Source organism: Nestor notabilis, unplaced genomic scaffold (assembly GCF_000696875.1).
Source record: "Nestor notabilis isolate BGI_N333 unplaced genomic scaffold, ASM69687v1 scaffold34054, whole genome shotgun sequence".
Lineage (NCBI taxonomy): Eukaryota > Metazoa > Chordata > Aves > Psittaciformes > Psittacidae > Nestor > Nestor notabilis.
In genome coordinates, this window is record NW_009927515.1 from 2,054 (window position 1) to 23,962 (window position 21,909).

The following is a 21,909-nucleotide window of genomic DNA, read 5'->3' on the forward strand; positions in this document are numbered from 1 at the left end:
TTTTTTCCCTTTCATTTCTTATGTTTGAAAAACAACGCCATCTGAGTTTGCCTATAGATATTACTGACATTTGTAATTGGGGCAGGGCAGACAAGATTTGTATGCCAAGACAGCCTCTTCAGAAGTTGCTGATGGGAACATTCTGCTCAAGTTAATTAAAAAAAAAACCCAACAAAACCAAAACCCAAACTCTGAAGTCACAGGAGTTTCACAAGACAAAAGATCTAAATTCCAGTTACAGAATTATTTGAAAGTGTACACAAAGCTACTTCTCAAATACATTACGTTTCTTTATCTTCCACAGGCTTAAAAATCAGGAAATTGTGTGTCAGAACTGTATGACTTGTCTTTTTCTTGCTTGATTCTTCTGAACTATTTCCATAGAAACTTTGGCTTCATACAATGGGATCGGTTCATCCAGCTGAGGCCTAAAATGGAACAATATGTCTGAAGTGCCTGGTGAGCATGCTCAGATCAACAGAAATATTGCATGACTACTGCTATAGACTTTACTTTTACTATGTAAACTTTACTCCTTAAACAAAATAAAAGTTTTATAGCTTTGCTTGGGTTCACTAAAAAAGAGACAAGCCCAAAAGCAAACAGGAAAAAGAATTTAATGAAAAGATACCCTTCTTAGGGGATAAAAAAAAAGGTGGTGGTGGTGAGGCTTTTGATCAAAAGCAGTACAGTTATCCTGCATTGAGGTAAAGGATCTTCCATTCCTACTTTATTATGGGAGTCTTCATACACAATGAAGCTGTCACTCTTCTCAGAGGAGTATTAGACCCATCATCCTTTACAGCCAAAACCATTTCTCAGTCAGACATGCTGCTGAGCAGCTAGATACATGCTCTTCCTCCACCAAGAAAAGCATACATGGCCTTTGTTAAATTTTGACATACAGCATAATCATGGGATTTAGCCAACCTCCCTAAGCATTAGCTTGCTATATTACAAACAGAAATAGACTGTAAACTGCTCCGTGTAAACTGTGAGGCATCTTTTCCTGAGTATCCCCCTATAAATTTGCAGTACGGTGCTGACAGGAGTTTTCTACTTCTAATGCTGAATTTAATTAAAAGAAAAAAGAAAATAGTAAAAAAAATCAAATTACATCTCACCTGAATATGCTACTTGATAATTTCTCCATTATATCTTCTAAGATGGGTATCTAAGAGGACTGTCAAGGTAACAACATATCTACAGATAAATCTTTCCATAATCACGTGTGCTGGCAAGAGCCCAGTACTGATACAAAACCAGCAGGATCAAGGCAAAAATGAAAGTTAACCTTAATGCCAATCTTTAGATCACATTTATGCACTTGCTTATATGTCAGAAACCTCCTTTCCTGAAATAGTGTACAGAAATGAAATATGGAAAATAAAATTTCAAAAAATAAAGCTCAAGTGTTAAGACTGACAAATGCAGCCCACGCTAGTTCAACATTCATCAGTCAGAACGGCAGTTGCGGTTTTTGTGCAGAATGAAGAGGACAGACTTTGGTACCAATTAACTATCCATACTCATCATACAGACATCTGAGGTGAAAATCAAAAGGAAGTTTGGAACACAGCAGAGTCTGTAAATCCACGGGGCAGCACTGTGCATCTGTAAGGGATCTTTGAGTTAATGACTACCATTCATAGCAATGCAACAGATGAGGCTGTATTTAGTCTTTATATGAAACTCAAAAATTTATGTTCCTTCCTTCCTTCCTTCATTTTTAGAGCAATCTGGTCAATATTTGAAGCTCAAGTCATTTTAAAAAGCAATCACCTTGTGATTTCTTCAGATGTTATTAATGCCATATGCTCAAGAATTTCACAAGATACACAGATCAAAAAAAAAATAAAAATCCCCAATCCTAAACCAGATTTTTCCTTTCAACTTTAAAGCCTATTGTGATAAAACGTGCTGTTGTTATTAAAGATACCCCAGGAGATGACAGAAGAAATATTACTGTTTAGTCAGCTTACTTTTCATGTGGATAACTACTCGGTAAGCATTCAACAAAAATACCGAACTATAAATCGATTCTTGATAACCTGCATCCCATAAACATTTCCTTAGTGTGCCTGACCTTGCCTAAGCTACTTTACAGTTTAGTGGAGGAGGGGAGGACCTCCCTGCAGCACAGTTAGTTGTTTCACAAATATGACGACTTAATCCTCACCTGCCTCTGCCGTTCTGCTAAACTGCAAAAGTGATTCAGCAGATCTCAGCCTGCAGTGCAGTAAAGAACAGGGAGGGTCCTTAAAGCCATAAGCAGACAAACCTTCCAGTACTTGAAGTGATCCACTGAAAACTGTCACACTAGTATAAAGCTCAGAGTCCAGCTGCTTAAGACCATATGTAGGTAACGCATAATGCAAATGAAGGAGGCATTCCTCTGCCCACGCCCACATCTTTGCTCAATGAGTTTTATGTACATAACTTTGCAAAGAAGGAAAATGTTATGAAGACAAAATATTTTAACTTTTACAGTTAAACTGATTGCATTCAGATTTATGGATGATGCATTTACTGCCCAAAAGAACAAAAAATAAAAAATATCATATGCATAATACAAAAACTTAGAGAATCAAATTGTCAACTAACGGGTTCAATCTTGAACCAAAATACTGCATTTTCTCCAGAATACATGTTTTCCATTTCAGCACTGCTTTTAATGAAGCATGTGGAGACACCTATCTAGAAGGAATGCAGAAGCTGGCTGAAAACATGAGGGAATGTTACATTTCAGTTACACTGTAAGCTTAACTGTGCTGACCTTTATGCCTGTCCTTATGTGACTGAGTAGAAGAAAATCTGTTAGTTGGTTTCTCAGTTGTATTTCCATCCACTTGTGTCAGCAGTCAGTATTCAAAAGGACCATCAAAAGGATATAGAGATACTTCCCTTGCTGTACATTGGACAAGTTCCATATCTCATCATTCAGAAAGGACACAGTGGCTCCTTTAAGAAATAAGGAATGGCTATCTGGAGGATCCAGCTTCAATAAATTGAATAACAATGTTATTTAGTTACATTTTTCTATATAAAAATAGAGGATAAATGGTTATTTTATATAGATGGTTAAAAAAAGCCCACAAACCACCCTTTGTTCATACTTAAAACTTAGCAAACTTGTGATATTTACAGCTTTAAATGATACTTTTCTGTCTTGTCGAGCAGTTTAATACCTTTGGCCACACAAAATAGGTCCTTTAAAATTTGTCAGTACAACTAAGCCATTAACATATCTTACTATCATCTCAGAGAAGACAGCCCCAAAACTGTTCCACAGGAAAATAAAAAAATGTTACTAATGCTGTCTACTTCCCATTTTCTGGATGTGAACATTTTCTTCAGTGAAAAGTGATGGTGTTACCAGTGGGGAATCACTTGGCCATTACCAAAGCTCACAGACACATCCATACATGTACTGTGGTACAGACTAACTTACTGATACAGTATCTTTACCTGAAGATTTTTTTCTGTTGTTATCCAGTGTCCCCCAACACCAAGAAGAGTTATGATATCATGCTTATGAGGCAGCAACTGTGATTTTGAAGTTGATTCATCTTCAGCACTGTATAATTTCACTGGGGAAGGGTAGAAAGAACAAATTCATTTTAGCTCAGATGAAAATTCGGTTCAGAATGAAACAGCTGTCTCTTCCTGTACTTAAGACCACATTATCTTGGGGTTCTTTACAGTCCTATGAATTCAGATACAAAAGAGATGGAATATATGCATATGAATACACCCAGTGAAAAACACCTGTCTGGAACAGCACTACAATTAGATTATGCTGTTAATCACATCCGAATATCTGAGAAAGTAGAAGATTAAGGAAATTCAGTATGTATCTTTTTTAACACATTGCAGTGGAACTTTAAGTAGTTCTTCAATTATATCAGCTAAAAATATTAACCAGAGTTTTCAACTGTTATGGCTGCTTTAGAATACAGGTTGACAGTACTGGTAACTATGGCATAATATTTGTATTAAAATAAGGTAGCATCAGCAACGATGTCACAGCTCTACTCTTTAAACATATTTTTTCCTTTTCAGTTTTAAATAGAGGAAAAATTCAGACAAATTTAGCAGATGACTGACAGTATTAGGTACTTCCTCTAGAGGGTGATATGAGGAGATCTTAAGGAGATATTGCTTAAGAAAACCTATTGAATAAAGGTACGCACATAGAATTGCATGGGAACAAGCAACTAAACGTAATTGTTTGAGGTGATGTAGCCTCCACCTCTAGTACCTGAATATTCTGCTACTACCACCACCACCACCTAATAGTGCTCTGAAGACCAGTCTGTCATCAGTTGCATACCTCCAGCATCTAGAACAATATCCACTCCCAGGCCACCTGTCTCTTCCAAGCAGCTCTCTGCTACATCAATCTTGCCATTTGACACATCTATCACACGAGCTAGAAAGAGCAACACGTTTGGTTAACTACAATAAAAATGCAGAGTTTATATTCAGAGCAGAACAAAAAGTTTCTAGTTTCTGAATGTATTACAAGCAAGTTTGCAGCTAAGTCAAAAAAGGAAATAGCTACTAGTTTAATGCAGAAATCAAACTCACAAATCTGTTTAGGCCAAAAAAATAAAGTATGCCATTATAAGAATTAGAAATCCTTCTGCAAGTTCATTATTTTCTATTCTTTTCCAAAAGCACCTTCAAAACCAGCAAGTTCTAGAGTGACTAGCCATGTTACTGAAGCAAGAGAGTGGCCAAAAGATAAGGAAGGACCTTATTTCATGTGTCCCAACTTTCATATTATCTATCAAATAACCACAGCAGTAATGCTTTGGAAGAGTTTTCTAATCATTGTTTTCTTCCCTTACTCTCCATAAACCCCACTACTTCCTGCCAGCCCCTCACAGAGCTCTTCTCTTGCTTCCAGATCACAGAGGGAAACAAAAACCTATTCTCTCTGGTATGGAGCCCTGTCTCCCAGTGCAAGTCAGAAGCAAACATGTAAAAACATAAGAAATTCTCTCACTTGTGAGGCAATGACTTGACCTTTCTTATGATTCCAGCAAGTTTTTTATTCTTATTATAGCCATCTTTTCTTTAAAATAATGATTAGTATCTCACAGCATGGATAAGCTCATTAATATATTACTTTCTGCATGATGTTTTTAACCTCCAAAAACCTCTCTGGGTCATAACTATTTAGATAGAATCTCTTGAAATATTTCTGAACTGAAAGTCACCAATATGTTTTCTTCTCATCTATCTGTGATACTATATTTATAGATGGTTATAAAGATAAACCACGGAATTGGGAATAACTAGGGCAGAGAAGTAGCAGCTAAGGTTTTTAGGTTTTTAGTTTTGGTTTAAAATTATGAGGAAAACCAAACATATAGAAACTAAATGGGCCAAACATCTTAGCAAAATGACAACTGAAACAATGTCAAATTTGGAAGCCCATTTCCAAGGCACAATGAATTAAAGTCAAATTTGCAATCTTTACTTACCCACTAAAGGCTGCCGTATACCTTCTTGAATTTAATCACAAGGGGTGGGAAGGAAGAAGAGAAGAAAAATTGCGAGAAACTGGTCATTAAGAAGAGTATTAACAAACACTCAGTTAATGCTTTGGGTTTTGTTTTTAATTGCCCTTCCAAACAAATCATAAGATGCATTCAAATTTTTTGGTCAATCATTCAGTTTTTTCACTGAGGTCAAATTATCTATCTGGCTAAAAAGAACAGACATGGTCATAATTTGATAAAGATATCACATTAATTTAATGATGATAGTCACATTCCCTGTATGCAAATAAACCCCCACAATATAATTTTCTTACTAGTTTCTCAGTCAAGAAGTTAAAAGGTTTTTCTTAACAAACATGGCAATTTGACATGGTAAAAGGTTTCAGCAAATTACTTTCTGAGAATCATTCTGATCTCAGAAAAAAGTCAGAAAAGCCTGACTATTAAACCAAAAGGCAACAGTTTAATCAGTTTGACTATTTTCTGGTTTCTGTTTAGCAGCAATTTCCAGTTTTATTGCTTGAATCAATACAGTGGTTAAAACCGTACTCATCAAAATCCTTTTCAATTTCCTTCCTAGCAAAAGGCGTAATAATCTCTCTCCACTATGGAAAAGGCTGAGCAACAAATTATAATGTAATTTTCTATAATCCTTTGTCACTTATGCAAAATTTCTTACAAAGAATTCTTAAATTGGTTCAGTTTCTTCTTGGACAACTTTTAAAGTAGTGTTATTCTGACTGGCAAAGAGGCTTCAGTTTCTCTCCTCTTTCACTGTCGGCAAGAAGTAGAAACACCAGTATTTCCACAATGTGCTACCAGAGCTCATGCTCACACAGTAATTTTACCTACAGAGTTTAAAAACTGTCACACAAAAGATTTAAGATTTGTAATTTGGTTTACTGAAGAGGCTCAAGCTGTGGAATCACTGAGGAGTTCTTACTAGAAATGTATCCACTGAAAGCTCAATAGTGGTTTTAAAGAAAAAAAAAAACCAAACCAAACCAAAAAAACCCCAACCAAAGGAAACAAACAAACAAAAAAAACCCCAAACAAACCCCCAACCAGAAAGGTGACCTAGGGAACAGAAGAAATAGATGTGTGTGTGCGTGTATATTTATTTTTTCTTTTGTTTTCTAACAGAAACTCATTGTTTATGTAATATTCTGTCTCTGGTCTGAAACATGGGCATTAAAAGTTCAAAACTGGTTATAATCCCCTTCTTCATACTATTATTATATTTACTCCAGAGATTACTGAAGAGATGTGAAGACCCCACCCTGCTGGCCTAAATATAAAATCCTTAAACATTAACAGGAACTTCTACTTCAAACACTGGAATCATATTTATTAAAAAACAAAACCCAAAACAAAAAACCCTGGAATGCAAGAACAGCGAGTGGCTTTTTGCTTTCACACTCAAACTGTTTCTCCTTTTAGTGATGTACACAGTTTATATCTCTTTACTTGAAATAAAGATGCAATTAACATTTTTTTCCCCTAATGTTTATGTTCCACAAACATTTGGAAAACTGCTAAACGAAACTCCTACTGGTATAAAGCAAGCACGTACATAAGCAATGTAAGCGATGGCCTTTTCACTGCAGGAGATGATTATTCCAGCCATTTTATGAAGCAGCTGGTTATGCTGTACACTGATAACTCAAACTGCTGCCCATTGACAACTGATAGACTCTTGCTAAAAGCTAAACAAAGAACCCAACACTAAACAAGAACAAAACTGGAAAAGCCTCCACACACAGGCATTAGAAGCCAGCTTAGATACATGGGTTACTTAGAGCATTTATTTTGTATGAACATTCATAGAACTTAAAAATGCCAGCAAAAAGTAAGTATGCCAAGCAACCCAAAGGCATATTCATATGTGCTGACAGGACTATGATAATAAAATTGCAACTAATTTAACTAACAAAGTTTTCTTATCATTAGCAAGATACACTCATAAATTATTAAAAAGCAAAGTTTTAGGTCTTTTGTATTTACTCTTTCACCCTGTAACAGCTGGTGTAACAAACCTCTACATACCAGCAGCATTCACATAAAATGCATTATGTTCTGATATCTGTAATGTCTACTATTACAGTAAAAAAGAATTCTGAGATAAGAAAAGCAAAAACTCGCTTTTCAGAGGCAATCTAAAAATGTAGAGAAATATGTCTGCCAGATCTTAGAGGAAATTATGACATCCCCAGCACAAAACTTTGCAGTTCCCTGTTGAAAACAGTTAAGGTCAGACAGCAAAAATGTCTTTCTCCCTGCTCTTGTGTAATAACCTCTGCACAGCACTCCACTTCCTGCTGCATTATCAGCACTCCAAAGCCACTACTGGAAGAGCTAAATACACACTTGGTAGGCTGGAAGTGAATCACTCCCCAACACTGCAGATGTGTGTGAATGTGCAGCCCCAGAATGCACTTGCACACTGTGTTGTCTCTGTGCTTCCACTGCCAGTTCTGTTCTTGGGAGCCAGAAAGGAATTAAAATTGACAAGAACTCTGTTCTCTCTGTGTCTGAAGAGCAGCTCTCTGGCTTATTTCACCCCTCTGTTAGCTTACTATTCTTGAGCCAGCAAGGGAGAACACAAGGACAATACTATGTGCACCTGCGCATCAGCAATGCCTCATTTTAGTGAGTCACTAAGAAGAAGAGACGAGGTTTGAAAACGGCTCCAATTCTCTGTTTGGAAAGCAAAGACTGCTGATGATTTAAGTGCAAAAAAACAAAGGAGAAAGGGGTCGGAGTCAGGGACAGCTAACCTTGTTATTAACTTTTTAATCAGATCTTAATTAAAAAGATCTTAACCCATATATATTTTGATAGCTGCAACTGTAATGTATGTTGATGTGATAACTGACTACAGAATGCTTTCCCCCAGAAAGCATTCTTACAAGATACACAGCTACTTTTTACATATGCTTCTTTGAATGGCAACAAAAATCATACACTGAAAAATAAACTTGATGATTATTCTGTGTCAGTCTTTGCATTTTGAGGAGGCAGTAACAGACACTGGTTTTAACCTTCTACAGAAAAGTTCATAGACTGCAATCAAACTGGACTTCGCAATGCCATCCTTTATTTTCAAACTGTCTGAATAAAGAAATATTCTACTTTCCTCTATTCTGCAGCATTGAAATAAGAAAAGGTCTGTTCAGGAAGGATGCTAGTAGCTTTCTATGGTCCAAATAGCACTGTTACTTTCAGGGGCACCACCCTTCCCCTTCAAACTTAAGTATCAAAGAGAAGAAATGGAAAAAGTCATAGATGAATCCAAGTACTAATGTCTAATGCAAAGCTCATTTAGGACATAGGAAAATGCAGAGATTTTGACTATCTCGTCATAACAGCTATTGTTATGACAGTACTTGAAACAGAGCTGCCACACAGCTTGATAAAATACTATTAGAAGTAATCCCAGTCTGATGAATACTGTATCTCAAGTGTGTGATTGCATCTGAACTCTGCCTCAGGTACCTAGATTACATACTGTGATATTGGTGCTTCAGTAATGCTTTCTTCTTGTTCACAAGCAACCAGTTTATAAAAAGACTTTTGGAGTAGTTAGGCCAAAAGCCAGCACTCAAGCACTATGGAAAGCACAAAGAGACTGTCATTACAACATAAATGAAGAATAAAAATGCCATTAAATATACCTAAACCAGAAATAAAATACCTATGGAGTACAGAATAAATTTTAAAACTATTTTATTAGACTATTTATAATTTTGTGTTTCAGTTTTCAGGTACTGAAATAAGTCCTAAGACCAAAATAAATAAATAAATAAATAAATATTTTTTGAGATGTTCTTTAGTGTAAATTTTAGCACTGAAGAGTATAACTTACCCACAGGAGGTCTAAGCCTCTCCAGGTACTGCTTATCTTCAAGACTGTATGCAGTAGAGATTACTTTAGCTCCTCTGTGTTGTGCTAACTGAATAGCTATTGTACCAAATGGCTGCAGAACAAAAAAGGTGGATGAGTTTGTTTACAGCAACAATTTAATGCCATTTAAGAAAAATCTTACTGCAAAGAACATTCAGACGAATATCCCAAAATGAACTTCCTCTTTTAATAAAACACATCTAAACCAAGATTTTGAATATTCATAGATCTGCTTCTGTTCTAAATGAGGCAAAAAAAAGTCTTTTCATTGACTGGAAAGCTCTGAACAAACTTCTAGTGACTAACTACTTCTTCTCTTCAACAGAGTATCTCAGATTCTACTTTAACTAACACAAGTACCATAACTGCAATTGTAACTTGTAGCTTTGGGCTTGCTTGCTTGTTGAATGAAGAACTACCAAGGAAAAAGCCCCAGCCACATTTACATTAATGAATCTTGGGTGAGGCAAGCTCTGCATCTTCATTAGCAATAAAGATTGCAGTAATGCAAATGAAATTATTTATATCTAAGACAAGTTAAAAAGCGGTGGGAAAGGAATAAAAAATTAAGGCACTTTCCTCCAGCTAGACCTGAGGGCCCAGGGTAAAACTTTGTCAATATAAAACACAAGGAAAGAACTAACTCTCTTCACTACCCACACAACATGTAAAGGACCGTATTCTTGGCTCAGTACCTTATGTGGGAGGGCCCTTCCTGTTAATCCATTAAGTTAAGGGTGCTGGCAAGAGTAACATACAAGGCTTGATAAGTTTAGTATGTTGTAAGAAATCCAATTGTTCTGGTAATGAGGCAGTTATTTACAGTAGAGGTAATCTTTCTGTTCTGAAATTGTTATTATTGCACAGTTGTTACCTACACTTGCTCCATCCATTACAAGGACAGTTTTTCCAGGAGAGACTTGGGAAAGGTAGTGTAAAGCTGTGTATGCTTGAACACCATCACGGACGGTCCCAGCTGCTTCAACCCAACAAACTTTTTCTGGTTTACGAACTAAGTTTGGGGAAAAAAACCAAACAAACAAAAAACAGATGGGAAAAAAAGCACAGCAAGTCCCTGATATTTCACTCAGTTATTTTTTAGATTTCATTGATTTCTAAAACATGAAAGAAAATCATACAAGTCAAATCATCTACAGGTGTAATTATGATCTATTTCACAAAGGCAATATTGCGATGTTGTGGCTCATGGCAGTGTTAGGTCAGCTACACGGAGTCGAAGTGGAAAAAGGCAACTGTTATTCCATGAATAATCAGTTTACTTTTGCAGCACTCTTGCAAGCAAGTTCAAATACAAGCACAGTACCTAAACAGAGAAAAAGAGAGACATGTACTTCCTACCATAACCTCCTCAGAAGTGATCTGAGGAGTTCTCTTTTTTCCACAAAAATAACTGACACAGAAAACACACAATGCAACTTCCAACCCACTAATTCCTAATTCTTGTTCTCTATAGGTTAGAATCTACTTCATAATCCATTGGTATAAACAGCTTATGGAGGTTATAACATATTTTAAGAGAGGTAAAGGTCAAAATAACATTATTTTTCATTTCTGTTTTCTGTTGTCTCTACCTACAAGATGCTTAAGAATTTCCCTATTGTATTCACATGCTTAGAAGGAAGGTAATGTTAATGAAGTACTCTGTTAAATAGAAATCACAAGTGCAAACACCATTTTCCATATAAGCAATTTACATGATTTAGCAGAGACTTTAATGCTAAGCTGGAGATCATCATAGCCCAGCTGAAAGTCTGGTGCAGAACTGAACTACGTAAACTCAGTACTCTTGAGGCACACTACAATGAAAATACTGGAAAAGTTTGGTCTGTCCCTTTAAGCATAAGAATTGACAGTGTAGGCTGAATCAGGGAAGCTATAAAACAACATAAGCAATGTAATCACCTGGGATCATTTATCAGTGTGTTGGAAAAGAATTCTAGGGATCATCACCAGCATTATCACTTTGTGTGCCAGTTCAAACTACTTAGCACAAAGTAAACTACTGAAGGTAATATGAAGTCAGAAATATTTTCTGCCTATAGTCACTGTAAATATCGGTAAGTCAGCACAGACCTCTAGATTTCAATTTGCTTCATTTGTACTTTTAAGCGTTAGCATGAGTAAATCTTATTTTTTTCCATCTCCGGAAGTCCATGACTTATTTTGCAAAAGCTGTCAATAGCTAGTCAGGAAGATTTCATCTTCAAACAAGCCAACATAAATACTACTTCTTTACCTCTCATATATATGTTAAAAAACCATGGAGAGGATATTTTACCATATTTTATGCAGTAAACGCAGGGATTCTGTTTTGGTATAAACAAATTTAAAGGAGTCACCTTTAACTATGCAGGTTGAATTCATGGACAGGCACAGAAACACAATACAAACTAATCTGAGCTAAGCACTAGTTTGCTCAAAGTAACACAACAAACTGTTGGGAGAAGCACAGATATTCCCAAATTTAGTATTCTACACATTAAAGCACTCTATGCCCAGAAAGGGGAAACTGGAAACTCACAGGAACTGAAAAGAATGTTTCAATCCTAGGCTTTCCCTGATCCCCATTCTCCGAAAATTCCTTTCTCCACCTTCTAGTCTGCTATTTTTATCCCATCTGTTAGCCCAGTCACAACTGATATTCCTGGATTGGGTCAATGTGAGGAAAAAAGCAAATTTCTCCTTACTTAATTTTGTGACAGATGAGGTGAAGAAAAAGTAGAAAGACAATGGAGCAACAAAAAGGGAAGTTACAAGGGGGTTAAGAAAAAAAAAAGAAGTCAGCTTGTGTGGTTTGGTTCAGGCAAAACATTAACCCATTAAATCTCAACAGCAAAGAAAAATCCCTTGAGAGTACATAGTACACAAGTTTCTATGAACAGGTGGAGTAGACACAACGTCTGAATGTTGCTATGCAGAACAACTTTGCCCAAAGCTCCAAGTTAATTAACTCCCCATTAGAAAAGCTAAATTGAAGTCTAAAGATACAGTAAATATAAATATTGGCAAAATATATGAACTACGTACCCAAATAATGCTCATGAACTAGAATAACTTCACAAAGACCAGACTCTTCAGAATCCAAGGGCAAAATTCCTGAAAATAATTGGACATAGACCTTAAATTTCAAATAAGTACACATTATAACCAAAACAAGCTCCTAATGAAACTGCCAGTCCCACTTGGTCTGTGGTTCTGTTGCCCTCCTGCCACGTTAAGAAAACTTGGCAAGGTAATAGCCTATCACCTCTGTGGGCACAGTGCACAAGATGGTTCCAAAGGTGCTCCAAGCAGCATTTTGGGGTTGGGAAGAGAAAGAATGGGGACACTACTGAGTGCTTTTTGCTACTGGCATGCTTCATTTTTGTAAGGTCATGCCTGAATTCACTTCACACTGCTCTCACTCTGATGAGTTCTCCTATTTCTGCTCTGGGCCATGGCTAACAAAGAATAAAACCAAGCTCTTGCACTGCAGACAGGCACCGACTAAGCCACATTACAGATACCTCTCCACTTCCATCCTGGTGGAAGTGTAGAGGTCTGTACACGTGTTGTTAGCAAAGGCAGCAAAAAAGGGACAGAAAGAAGCAGAGGAAGAACAAGCAAGAATGCGTGAGTGTAAGATTTAAAAAGTTGGAACAGAAAACAGGAATTGAAAAAAAAAAATAAAGAAAGAAATCCATCCTGGTCATAACTGTTTTTTCTTCCACTGGCCAAAGAAGGAGATTCATGAACAGTAGGTTCTGGCATTCATTCAGTCTTCTGAAATATATATATCCTCTATCCTTGGTAAACCAGTGTTATCTTCCCTCTTCTTACACTCCATTTAGATGAAAGCAAGGGCTTTGGCATAGAATACTCAGTAAATTTGGCTGCTGTTTCCAGTCTTTCACAATTCCCATTAAAAATGGTTACCCTACAGTGCTGTATACAGTGCTTGTATATATATGCAGATCCCTCAAAGGTTTATCTATAGAATAAAAATAATATAAGGTCTAAAGTAGCTATCTACACCAGCTATTGTGCAATTAGGAAATAATGCAAGGGCAAGAATCTCAGAATAGAACATACTTTCTTACAACATCACTATTGATTCTGTCTTACTTTCATAACATGTCATTCTCTAGTCCTTTAATTTAGCTTACAAAATATAAACATGTATGAAAGAATGTGTTAAGAAATACTTCTTCTATCCTAAAGTATCATTCAGATTTTGATGGTTAACACAATATCGTATTTCAAATGTTAAGAAAAATTTCCTTATAGTAAACTAAAGTAGCCTTGGCACCTAAATGAGTTTGCATTCTAACATCTTACTACAGAAAAAGCAAAATCCAGAATGAATAATCCATGAAGAGATTCCTTTTCTTGACAGACACAAAAGTTCAGGAACAAGTAACATTATCTCCTAACACTCAAGACAGCCTCCAAGGAGTCATTATACATTGCTGTCAACTCACATTGATTTCAGGGTCTCTAAAGCCATTCACAAAAACATGACCCTTATACTAAGGGAATGACATAGGGCATCTTAAGAACTGTCCTCACAGTGCTTACAGAAGCTCCAACATGTATGTTACACACATCCAGCATTTGCACAAATACAAAATTAGATTTTTCACCTTACCTACCAGAAATACTACACACAGTGCAGGGCTTTCATGCATTGATTATGTATTCAAGAACCAGGCATATGGAAGAACTGATAAGCAAGTGGCTAGCTACCAGTAACTCTAAGCAGGTACCTTTACATTTAGGTTCATGTCTTCAAGTATTTGTGGCAAATTTAACTTGTAGAATATTTTTGCCTACACTTACTTTAATGAGGAAAATGGCTTAATTGATTGCTAAAAGGTTCTGAGAGCAACAAAGAAAACTGACTGATTTTGAAAAGGCAAGAATGTATCTCAAAACAAAACAGTTTCAGCTGTTCTGAGGTTTTACTACTGTATTTTTTCTTAACCAAACAAATTATTATGTATAAGAGAATACACTATATAGACAAAGAAATCACCTCTGGAAAACCAAAGAAGGATCATAAAAACTTTGAAAGCAACAAACAATTCTTGGTCTGATTTTAGGAATAGATTTAATACACCAAGTAATTCCAGCGAGCACACAACTATTCTTACACACACACACAAAAAAAGAAGAGATTCAGAAATAAGAACCACATGACCATATTATTACTGTTAAACTCAGTAAGGAGTATATATCAGGACTATATTCTTTGACAGAAGGACAAGCTTTTTGTAAAATTCAAGTAGAAATATTTTTCTGACAATTGGGTATTTTGGGACTGTTTTACATTATTAAACACACAGCTAACCAGACCATTTCGCAATACTTATTTTCTTTTAGATCTGGTCATTCATTAACTACATATAAACTCAGAGCAATAGGGCCTGGGAAGCGTGTTCATTAAGAAAGACCTACATAACAGAAATATTTCACTCTTGTATATATTGGATGCGTAAGGTTGAACAGCTGTTTAAAAGTGAATGTCATGAGATTTCAGTATTTAAAGAAGCGGGTTTTCTTTCTTTTAGGGCTAAAAGTACTTAATGCTCTTTTCTTCATCTTCCTATTTCCACATGTGTAATTCTGACTTTTCTGTACCTCCATTCGCAAGCATTCGGTATTTAAGAATAAAAACCGCAGACAATGGAAGTCTCAGACAACATGAACCTGCTTCTTTCATGACCCAAGTAGATATGCTATGCTCTTAATGTGAGATTCAGTCTGAAGTAGCTCAGCTGATTCAAACTACTTATTCTATATTTGAACTAACAAGAATGGAACAAAGTTCTAAATCACAAAAAAGCCCAACTCTCCCACAGCCACTTAAGAATGTCACTTATGACCTCTCAGGTCCACAGACATATTTTCAGAAGGGTTTTTTTTCCCCCTAATTACTTACTGAAACTGTATTCCTTCAGCTGCAACAGAAGGTGATTGAAACACAAATACTATTTAAAAATATTCAACAGATGCAGCATATCTCAGTAAGATATTTAACCAAATGAGCGATACTGTTCACGATAATGATACTATTCATAGTTCAAAGTTAATTCATATGCAAGACCAGAAAATGCCTTGCCATAGCTGTTCTACTTCATTATACAAAGCAAAGCCTCTTCTGTACATCATAAATGGAATATTAATTCCCAACTGTAAGGATTACACCTTCTGTAGTGAATAAATAGTAATAATCACACATCTTATTCCACTAGATTTAGGCTTATGATGTGAAAGGTCTGCCAATTTTGAGCAGGAAAAGAAAGCCCCAAACACTTTCAGTCTGATTTTTTACCTGGAAGTCTATTTAACAACAAATGAAAAAAGTACAGCAATTATCACTTGCCTTTCTGATGGGTTTCTCTAACAATAATGTCATAGCAGGATCATAAAAGCATTGAATCCCTGTGATTAAGTTAGAGGAGAAACAAGTCCACTTTCTAGAATTCTAACATGCAGTAAAAATGAAGGGTCTGGAAAATGAGCAGTTTGAATCAGTGCTTCCTTTTAAATGCGGTCCTGAGTATGTGCATTGCTTTTGGCAACTCAGAAAATCCAGCAGAACTGGTGACCCTCCTTGCGTGTTGAAGTTAGGACCACTCTTGATTACTTTATTCAAACAAGAATTGACATGACTTAGAAGAAACTGAACAGTCTTCAATACACCTGAAGAAAAGATTCATCACTAGCAGTTAAAATTGTGTTTTTATATCATCCTTAAAAATGCAGGTAATACAAGTCTAGACTTTGTATTATCCACAGAAATAAAAGATACATATTAAGTGCATCAGGATGGTGTTATAAATACAAATAATAGCGTATGTATTCAGATGGTTGTCTTTATAACATTCACTCCACGTGGCTGATTGGACCCAGGTGTTTATTCTTAAAGATTTGGTGACTGAAGGAGGACCATGACAAACTACATTAGTCAGGGACCTGAACTTCCCGTCTTATAACTGAAAAACTTCCCTAAGAGAACACTTTTAGAATAGAATTCTCATTTAGAAGAGCTTATTCATGTGACACTAGTTGAATCTTTGAAACTATATCTCTAATTTTAGCTTTAGCAATGATTATAACCTCAGCCATTTGTTACCAAGAGATTACTGTGTTAGTTGATAAGGCAAAAAAGCATTAACTTACCCACCACTTCATCATCTGGCTGAAAAAAGGTCACGTTTCTTCCAACTCATGAAGAATATATGAAAGGAGGAAGGAAGGTATGAAGAGAAATGTTTATAGATGAAATTGAACATGTATTTGAAGGCACTGTTTATCACTAGCTCACAAGCCTAAAAATATACCCTGCAAGTGAATTTTTTTTCCCCTATTAAATATGCACATACCAAACCCAAATGTTTAATTCACTAAAGTCTGGCACCCCATCCACAAACAGTTACATGCAAGCACACACACGTACATGTTTTTGAAAGATCCATGCTTTAAACTACACATCAAAGGTGGCTATGCCAGTGAAACACTGCCGAATTCCTGAACGTTACTTTGTATTCAGTATTCCAACAAATGATTTTTACAAATAAATTAAAGATCGTTACAGCGTGTGCAGGGAATATCTTAAAATCTCTGTATACTTCATTTAGAAAGCTCCTGTGCAATTTTTTTTTTTTTTTAAATTGATATGCAGTAATCACGGTTCAGTTCCTTTTTTTCCTTACTTTCAGGATCATTACTGATTGGGGAAAGCCTCGTGGAGAAAGCAAATAGTTCCTACTATTACAGGAGTACAAACAATATTTGTTCTGGATTACCAGACCTTAATTCTTGCTCCATACCGTCACAAGGCAATTATACAAACTCACCTTCCAATACAACTCCAGAAATCTCCCTCCCAACAGGTAGAAGCTCCCTCTCCAGTTTAATTTCTGACAGAAGCTAAATGAAAATAATGGTTACAACATTCTTATAAGGCTTGAAATTTGCATATTTATTACCATATTGCACTGTTTTGAAATTTAGAGTAAGGAAATTGGGCCATTACCAAAATGTTATCTGGGGGAAGAAAGTACACACATTCCTCATTCAATATTAAAACCCTTCCACTGATTTTCTATATTTAAATTTAGAAGCATATAAAAAAATAAACCCAGAGTGTTATTAACAGGCAAGCCAAACTCTGACTTAAAGTCAGTATGCAGAGGATGATAAAAGGGATTTACTGTAAGAGAACTCATAAATGACAACTGATCTTTCTCCATAAATTAGGAACCAAATTACAGGTGCTTTTTATTTAGAGAGATATGCAAGAATACCACATCAATCCTGTGCCCTCCTTCTCAGCAGCAAAACCATGTTCTCAGATGGTATAAATGGAATTGTGCCAATTACCAGCCAGGGCGCTGGCTTAGATCTTCAACGGAAACTGTAAACACCTCTAGCTTTTATTAAAAAAATAAAATAAGCAAATACCTTTGTATCTATCCAGCTCAGTGCACAGGCTCTGACTTGTACTTTCACATCATTGTCTCTTGTAGGAGGAAGGTTTTCCTAGGACAAATGTATACATGTTACATTATACAATACATCATGAATGTGCTAGGAGGATCTTCTCAAGCTCTTGAAAGCACTTTTTCCACAGAGTCTTTGTTTTAGATAGTTTTGTAGTCAGAACAAGGATTTATTTTTTTATTTCTCAATTAAAAGAGACCTGATACCAATATGGATATACAACATCATTTTGAGTACATAGAATCATGGAATGGTTTGGGTCGGAAGGGACCTTACAGGTCATCCAGTTCCAACGCCCCTGCCATGGGCAGGGACACCTTCCACTAGACAAGGTTGCTCAAGGCCCTTCAACCCGGCCTTGAACTATTACCAACCGACCACTAGACCTTTGTAAACCTCACAGATACTGATATTATTCTTCTGCTTGTTCCCCCCCACCCCGCAAGTTAAATATCCCACCCTTATCTGAAACAATTCTAGTATGTTATTACCCCCTAATACCTAAAAAAATATGAGGATCTTTACTATTAAGACTATATTCCAAGACTAACAGAGAATTCTAACGGAACTTTGGCATGAATGTCTAACATATTGTACTGATAAACTTACTGAGGTGAATACTGAAGCAGTCTAGATGATGCCCAAGAAACTCCACTGGTAAGAATTGGTGTTAAGCCCCATAAACAGTAGCTACCTCACACAGAAAAGTGATCTGCCAATGAAGCCTCTCTTTACAATTTCAACTTTTGGATTGAGGATTAGTATCTGAATTTATTTTAAAGTAGTTGAATACTGCTACTTTCAAGTATTTCATTAGCCAAGTTGAGTTCTGGACTGCTGGCTCCATACTGCTGTTGAAGAGCTACCTCAGGTACTGGAGGCAAAATCATGTTATTTCTATGTTATAGTGTAGTATGCAGCACAGATATCTGTTGAAATTAAAAGTTAAACTTATCAGAAAATCATGAGAGTGCTTTGATTTTTTTTTTTTTTAACTCTTCCAAAGAACCAGCTGTTGCTTTTCTCCTAAGCTTAGCAACATGAACAGTAAACTCCGTCCAAGGAATACTGAGCTGAACTTTTTCTCACCCCAGCTGAGTTAAACACATGCTATTCCTTTAAAACTGCAAAGAATTTTGCCAGACTGACCTCCTGCTCCTCAAACAAAGCAAAATGGGTTCTCACTCTTCATTCCACAAAACAGAAAAACCAGAAATAAAGCCAACAGAAAAAATATTGAACTATACAAATACTGCATCTCTGGTAAAAAAAACCCAAACAAACCCAAACCAAACAAAAAAATCCCCAAACGCAAAACCAAACCAACAATCCCACCCCCCAAGCCCCAAAGCCAAACCTTGCAGAACTTAGAATTTAAAGAACTTACGTAATTTACATAAATAAAAGATTATATTGTCTTTTGGAACTATTCTTTTGGTATGCATAGCTCATTGAACCTAAGTACTGCTAAAATGCACGTAACAAAACTGCTTTTCTTTGTAAAAGAATACAAGTCTTAAGAACGAAAAGAGATGATGTAATGATTGTGCTGTTAACTGGCTCCTGCCTTCATAATTTAGTATGTCATTATTCAATTTATGGTGCTTCATTAATTTAGGAATTAACCAAGCCCCATACAAGGAAGGTTTGCTATGGAAGTTCTTTATGCAAGATACTGACTTTATGTTATCCACCTTCTGTTCTACTAAGGTCTCCTCAGCCAACTAGCTTTCCTGTTCCTTGCTTTTGTCAGTATTTATTTCTATTTACAATGAGGATTCCATAGTGCTGGTCATTACACAGACACCTGCAGAATCAGTTCCTCTCTGAAGAGATTTAAATAGGCAAGTAGGCAGCCAAAGTCTATGCACAAGAATGCAGTTCCGGGCTCTGCTTTAGCTTACCAAAGACTGTACCAGAGCTGCCTGGCTCACTTGTTGCCAGCATCTACATATTCCCATCCCCTCCTAGCAATCATGGAGCCATAATGACGTGAACTTGTAACAGGTTACTAGTTTTCACCTGGATAAATAAGCTGATCCATCTTACTTTACAGCTGCATGACTCATAAAACCATTACAAGGAAGAGAATGAATATGTGCTGTTAAAAGATGAACAAACTTTTTCAGCAAAAGGACAATTCTGTAATCAGTTTAAGTAGATCTAAGACTGCCCCATGAATATGCAACTTGGTTATATCAAAATCACCCATTTAATTGCATCCTTCTCTCCAAGTGGTTCATTAGATGTGCTTCACTATTGGGACTTTACAGCTGCTCAAGCAAGATTCTCACCAGTACTATACTGCTTCATTTTCATTTACAGCTCATAAGTATATTTGGGTATTTATATCACACAGGTAACATACATAGGACTATTTAGGCATCTATATTACACAGGTATACACAGGTATCTATAGTAATTTATTTTGTACCTATATTAAAGAACACAGATTCACATCATCAAAACCACTTAAGAGTTTTCCGACTGTTCAGATACCCACATTGCATCAATATACACTGTCATCCTATTTTAGCCTTATGCCACAGCTCATGTGTACACACTTCCCGAGTGCCTACATCAAACTGACGAAGACCCTTAGCACAACAGTTTCAGCTAAACTTGACAGAAAAATAGATGCCTTCTTGTTGTTTCTTTAAATTGTAGGAAAATAGGTAGTTAGACAAAAAGAGATTTATTGATGCCTCTGAGAATAAGGCTGCACTGTGATCTCAATCCTTACTAAAAGCAAAGAACTCACAAGAAGAAAGTAAGTAACAATAGGAACACTCCAAACAATAATTTTCTCAAGCTACAATTCTACTTTTTCAGTGATCAGAAAATCCAGCCAGAAGATGGGAAACCCATGAAGCCAGGGTTCATTTGTTACACCTGCAAAAGTTGTTCTTAAAATACGGACACCAAAACTGTAAGAAATCTAGCACTGGTCTTGCCAAGTGCTACATGATGATGGTAAAATACACCTCCCCTACTTTCATTTACCTGTCTGTATGTGCAAAGATTACACCAGTTCTTTTTTAAGTCTATGGAAGAATTAGCTGTTACAATTCCCTTGTGGCATTCAGCCACACTATCTTCTTCCACTGAATGATTAACAGCGCTATTATGACTGGAACTCACTCTTGCCTGGAAGACAAATGTAATTTCCTCTCCAGGGGAATTCTGCTGACCATACAAGGCCTTCATAGCGACCTGAAAAAAAGACACAGCAACCAAACTGTAACACATTTGGTATCTATAAAGCAAACAAGTAACTAAAGCTTTATGTTACTTGATAAGCAGAACACTGATTGTTTGCAAGCAACACAGGGCCTATTAGTCCTTCCAATACGCAAGATCTAAACCAGATCAACAGATAAAGCAAAATATATGGTGCTATGTGCAATAGGCTATATCAGTATTGATGACTGTAATACAACAAATCTTAGGGTCTGAGGATGTACAGCAAAAGGCAATGAACAATACACAGGCTTTAATAATTAGTGGTCCAATGCAGCAGATGCATTGTTTGCCACCCAGCTGGAAGGCATACAATTTGACTAGCTCAGACAAAGGCAATGCAAAGGGCAACATAACCAGCAAGGAATATGAGGAACTTTACATCTAACTTCACTAAAAATCACAACTTGGGTTTTAGGTCTCGTCTCCCAAGTTGGCATGTGTTGTCCTCAACAAACAAGAACCTTTTGGAGAGAAAACTAAAACAAAGTAAGAAGAGGTCTCCAAGTTACAGGAAAAAATAAAAGCAGAGACCAGAGAGGCAAAAAACCATACAGCCATTATACTGTTTCTGGCAGCACTAACACTTCAGGGGACGCCCAGTGTTGAGGAGACGGCCCCCAGGCACCTCGCCTTTCAGAAGGGATAGCAGCGCCGCAGCCGGGGCTCGGCACAGCGCCCGCCCACTCCGCAGGGGGCCCCGGGCTCAGCAGTGCTAGGCTACTTCGTCTGGTTCCCGGCGCGCTG

General features: G+C 36.6%; 1 protein-coding gene across 1 annotated transcript; it reads right to left on the reverse strand.

The window, feature by feature from the left end:
* Positions 1 to 266: 266 nt before the first annotated feature.
* Positions 267 to 21,129, reverse strand: CRYZL1 (crystallin, zeta (quinone reductase)-like 1). Its single transcript, XM_010014090.1, has 12 exons — positions 21,064 to 21,129; positions 17,884 to 17,961; positions 17,277 to 17,349; positions 16,600 to 16,644; positions 12,463 to 12,531; positions 10,293 to 10,426; positions 9,376 to 9,487; positions 4,334 to 4,432; positions 3,469 to 3,590; positions 2,893 to 2,998; positions 1,125 to 1,170; positions 267 to 428 (listed from the first exon to the last, which is right to left on the reverse strand). Exons 1-12 carry the CDS (start codon positions 21,127 to 21,129, stop codon positions 329 to 331), a joined length of 1,050 nt encoding a protein of 349 aa, XP_010012392.1. The 3' UTR covers positions 267 to 328.
* Positions 21,130 to 21,909: the final 780 nt, after the last annotated feature.

What these genes read in the sequence shown, in the direction of transcription:
- CRYZL1 (XM_010014090.1), bottom strand. Translation starts at nt 21,129, where the DNA reads ATGAAGGCCTTGTATGGTCAGCAGAATTCCCCTGGAGAGGAAATTACA. An exon ending in GCCAGATGATGAAGTGGTGG is followed by an intron (nt 12,532 to 16,599) that starts GTAAGTTAATGC and finishes AATTATTTTCAG; the next exon opens with GAATTTTGCCCTTGGATTCT. An exon ending in TATTGTTCTAGATGCTGGAG is followed by an intron (nt 3,591 to 4,333) that starts GTATGCAACTGA and finishes ACCCTTCCCCAG; the next exon opens with TGAAATTATACAGTGCTGAA.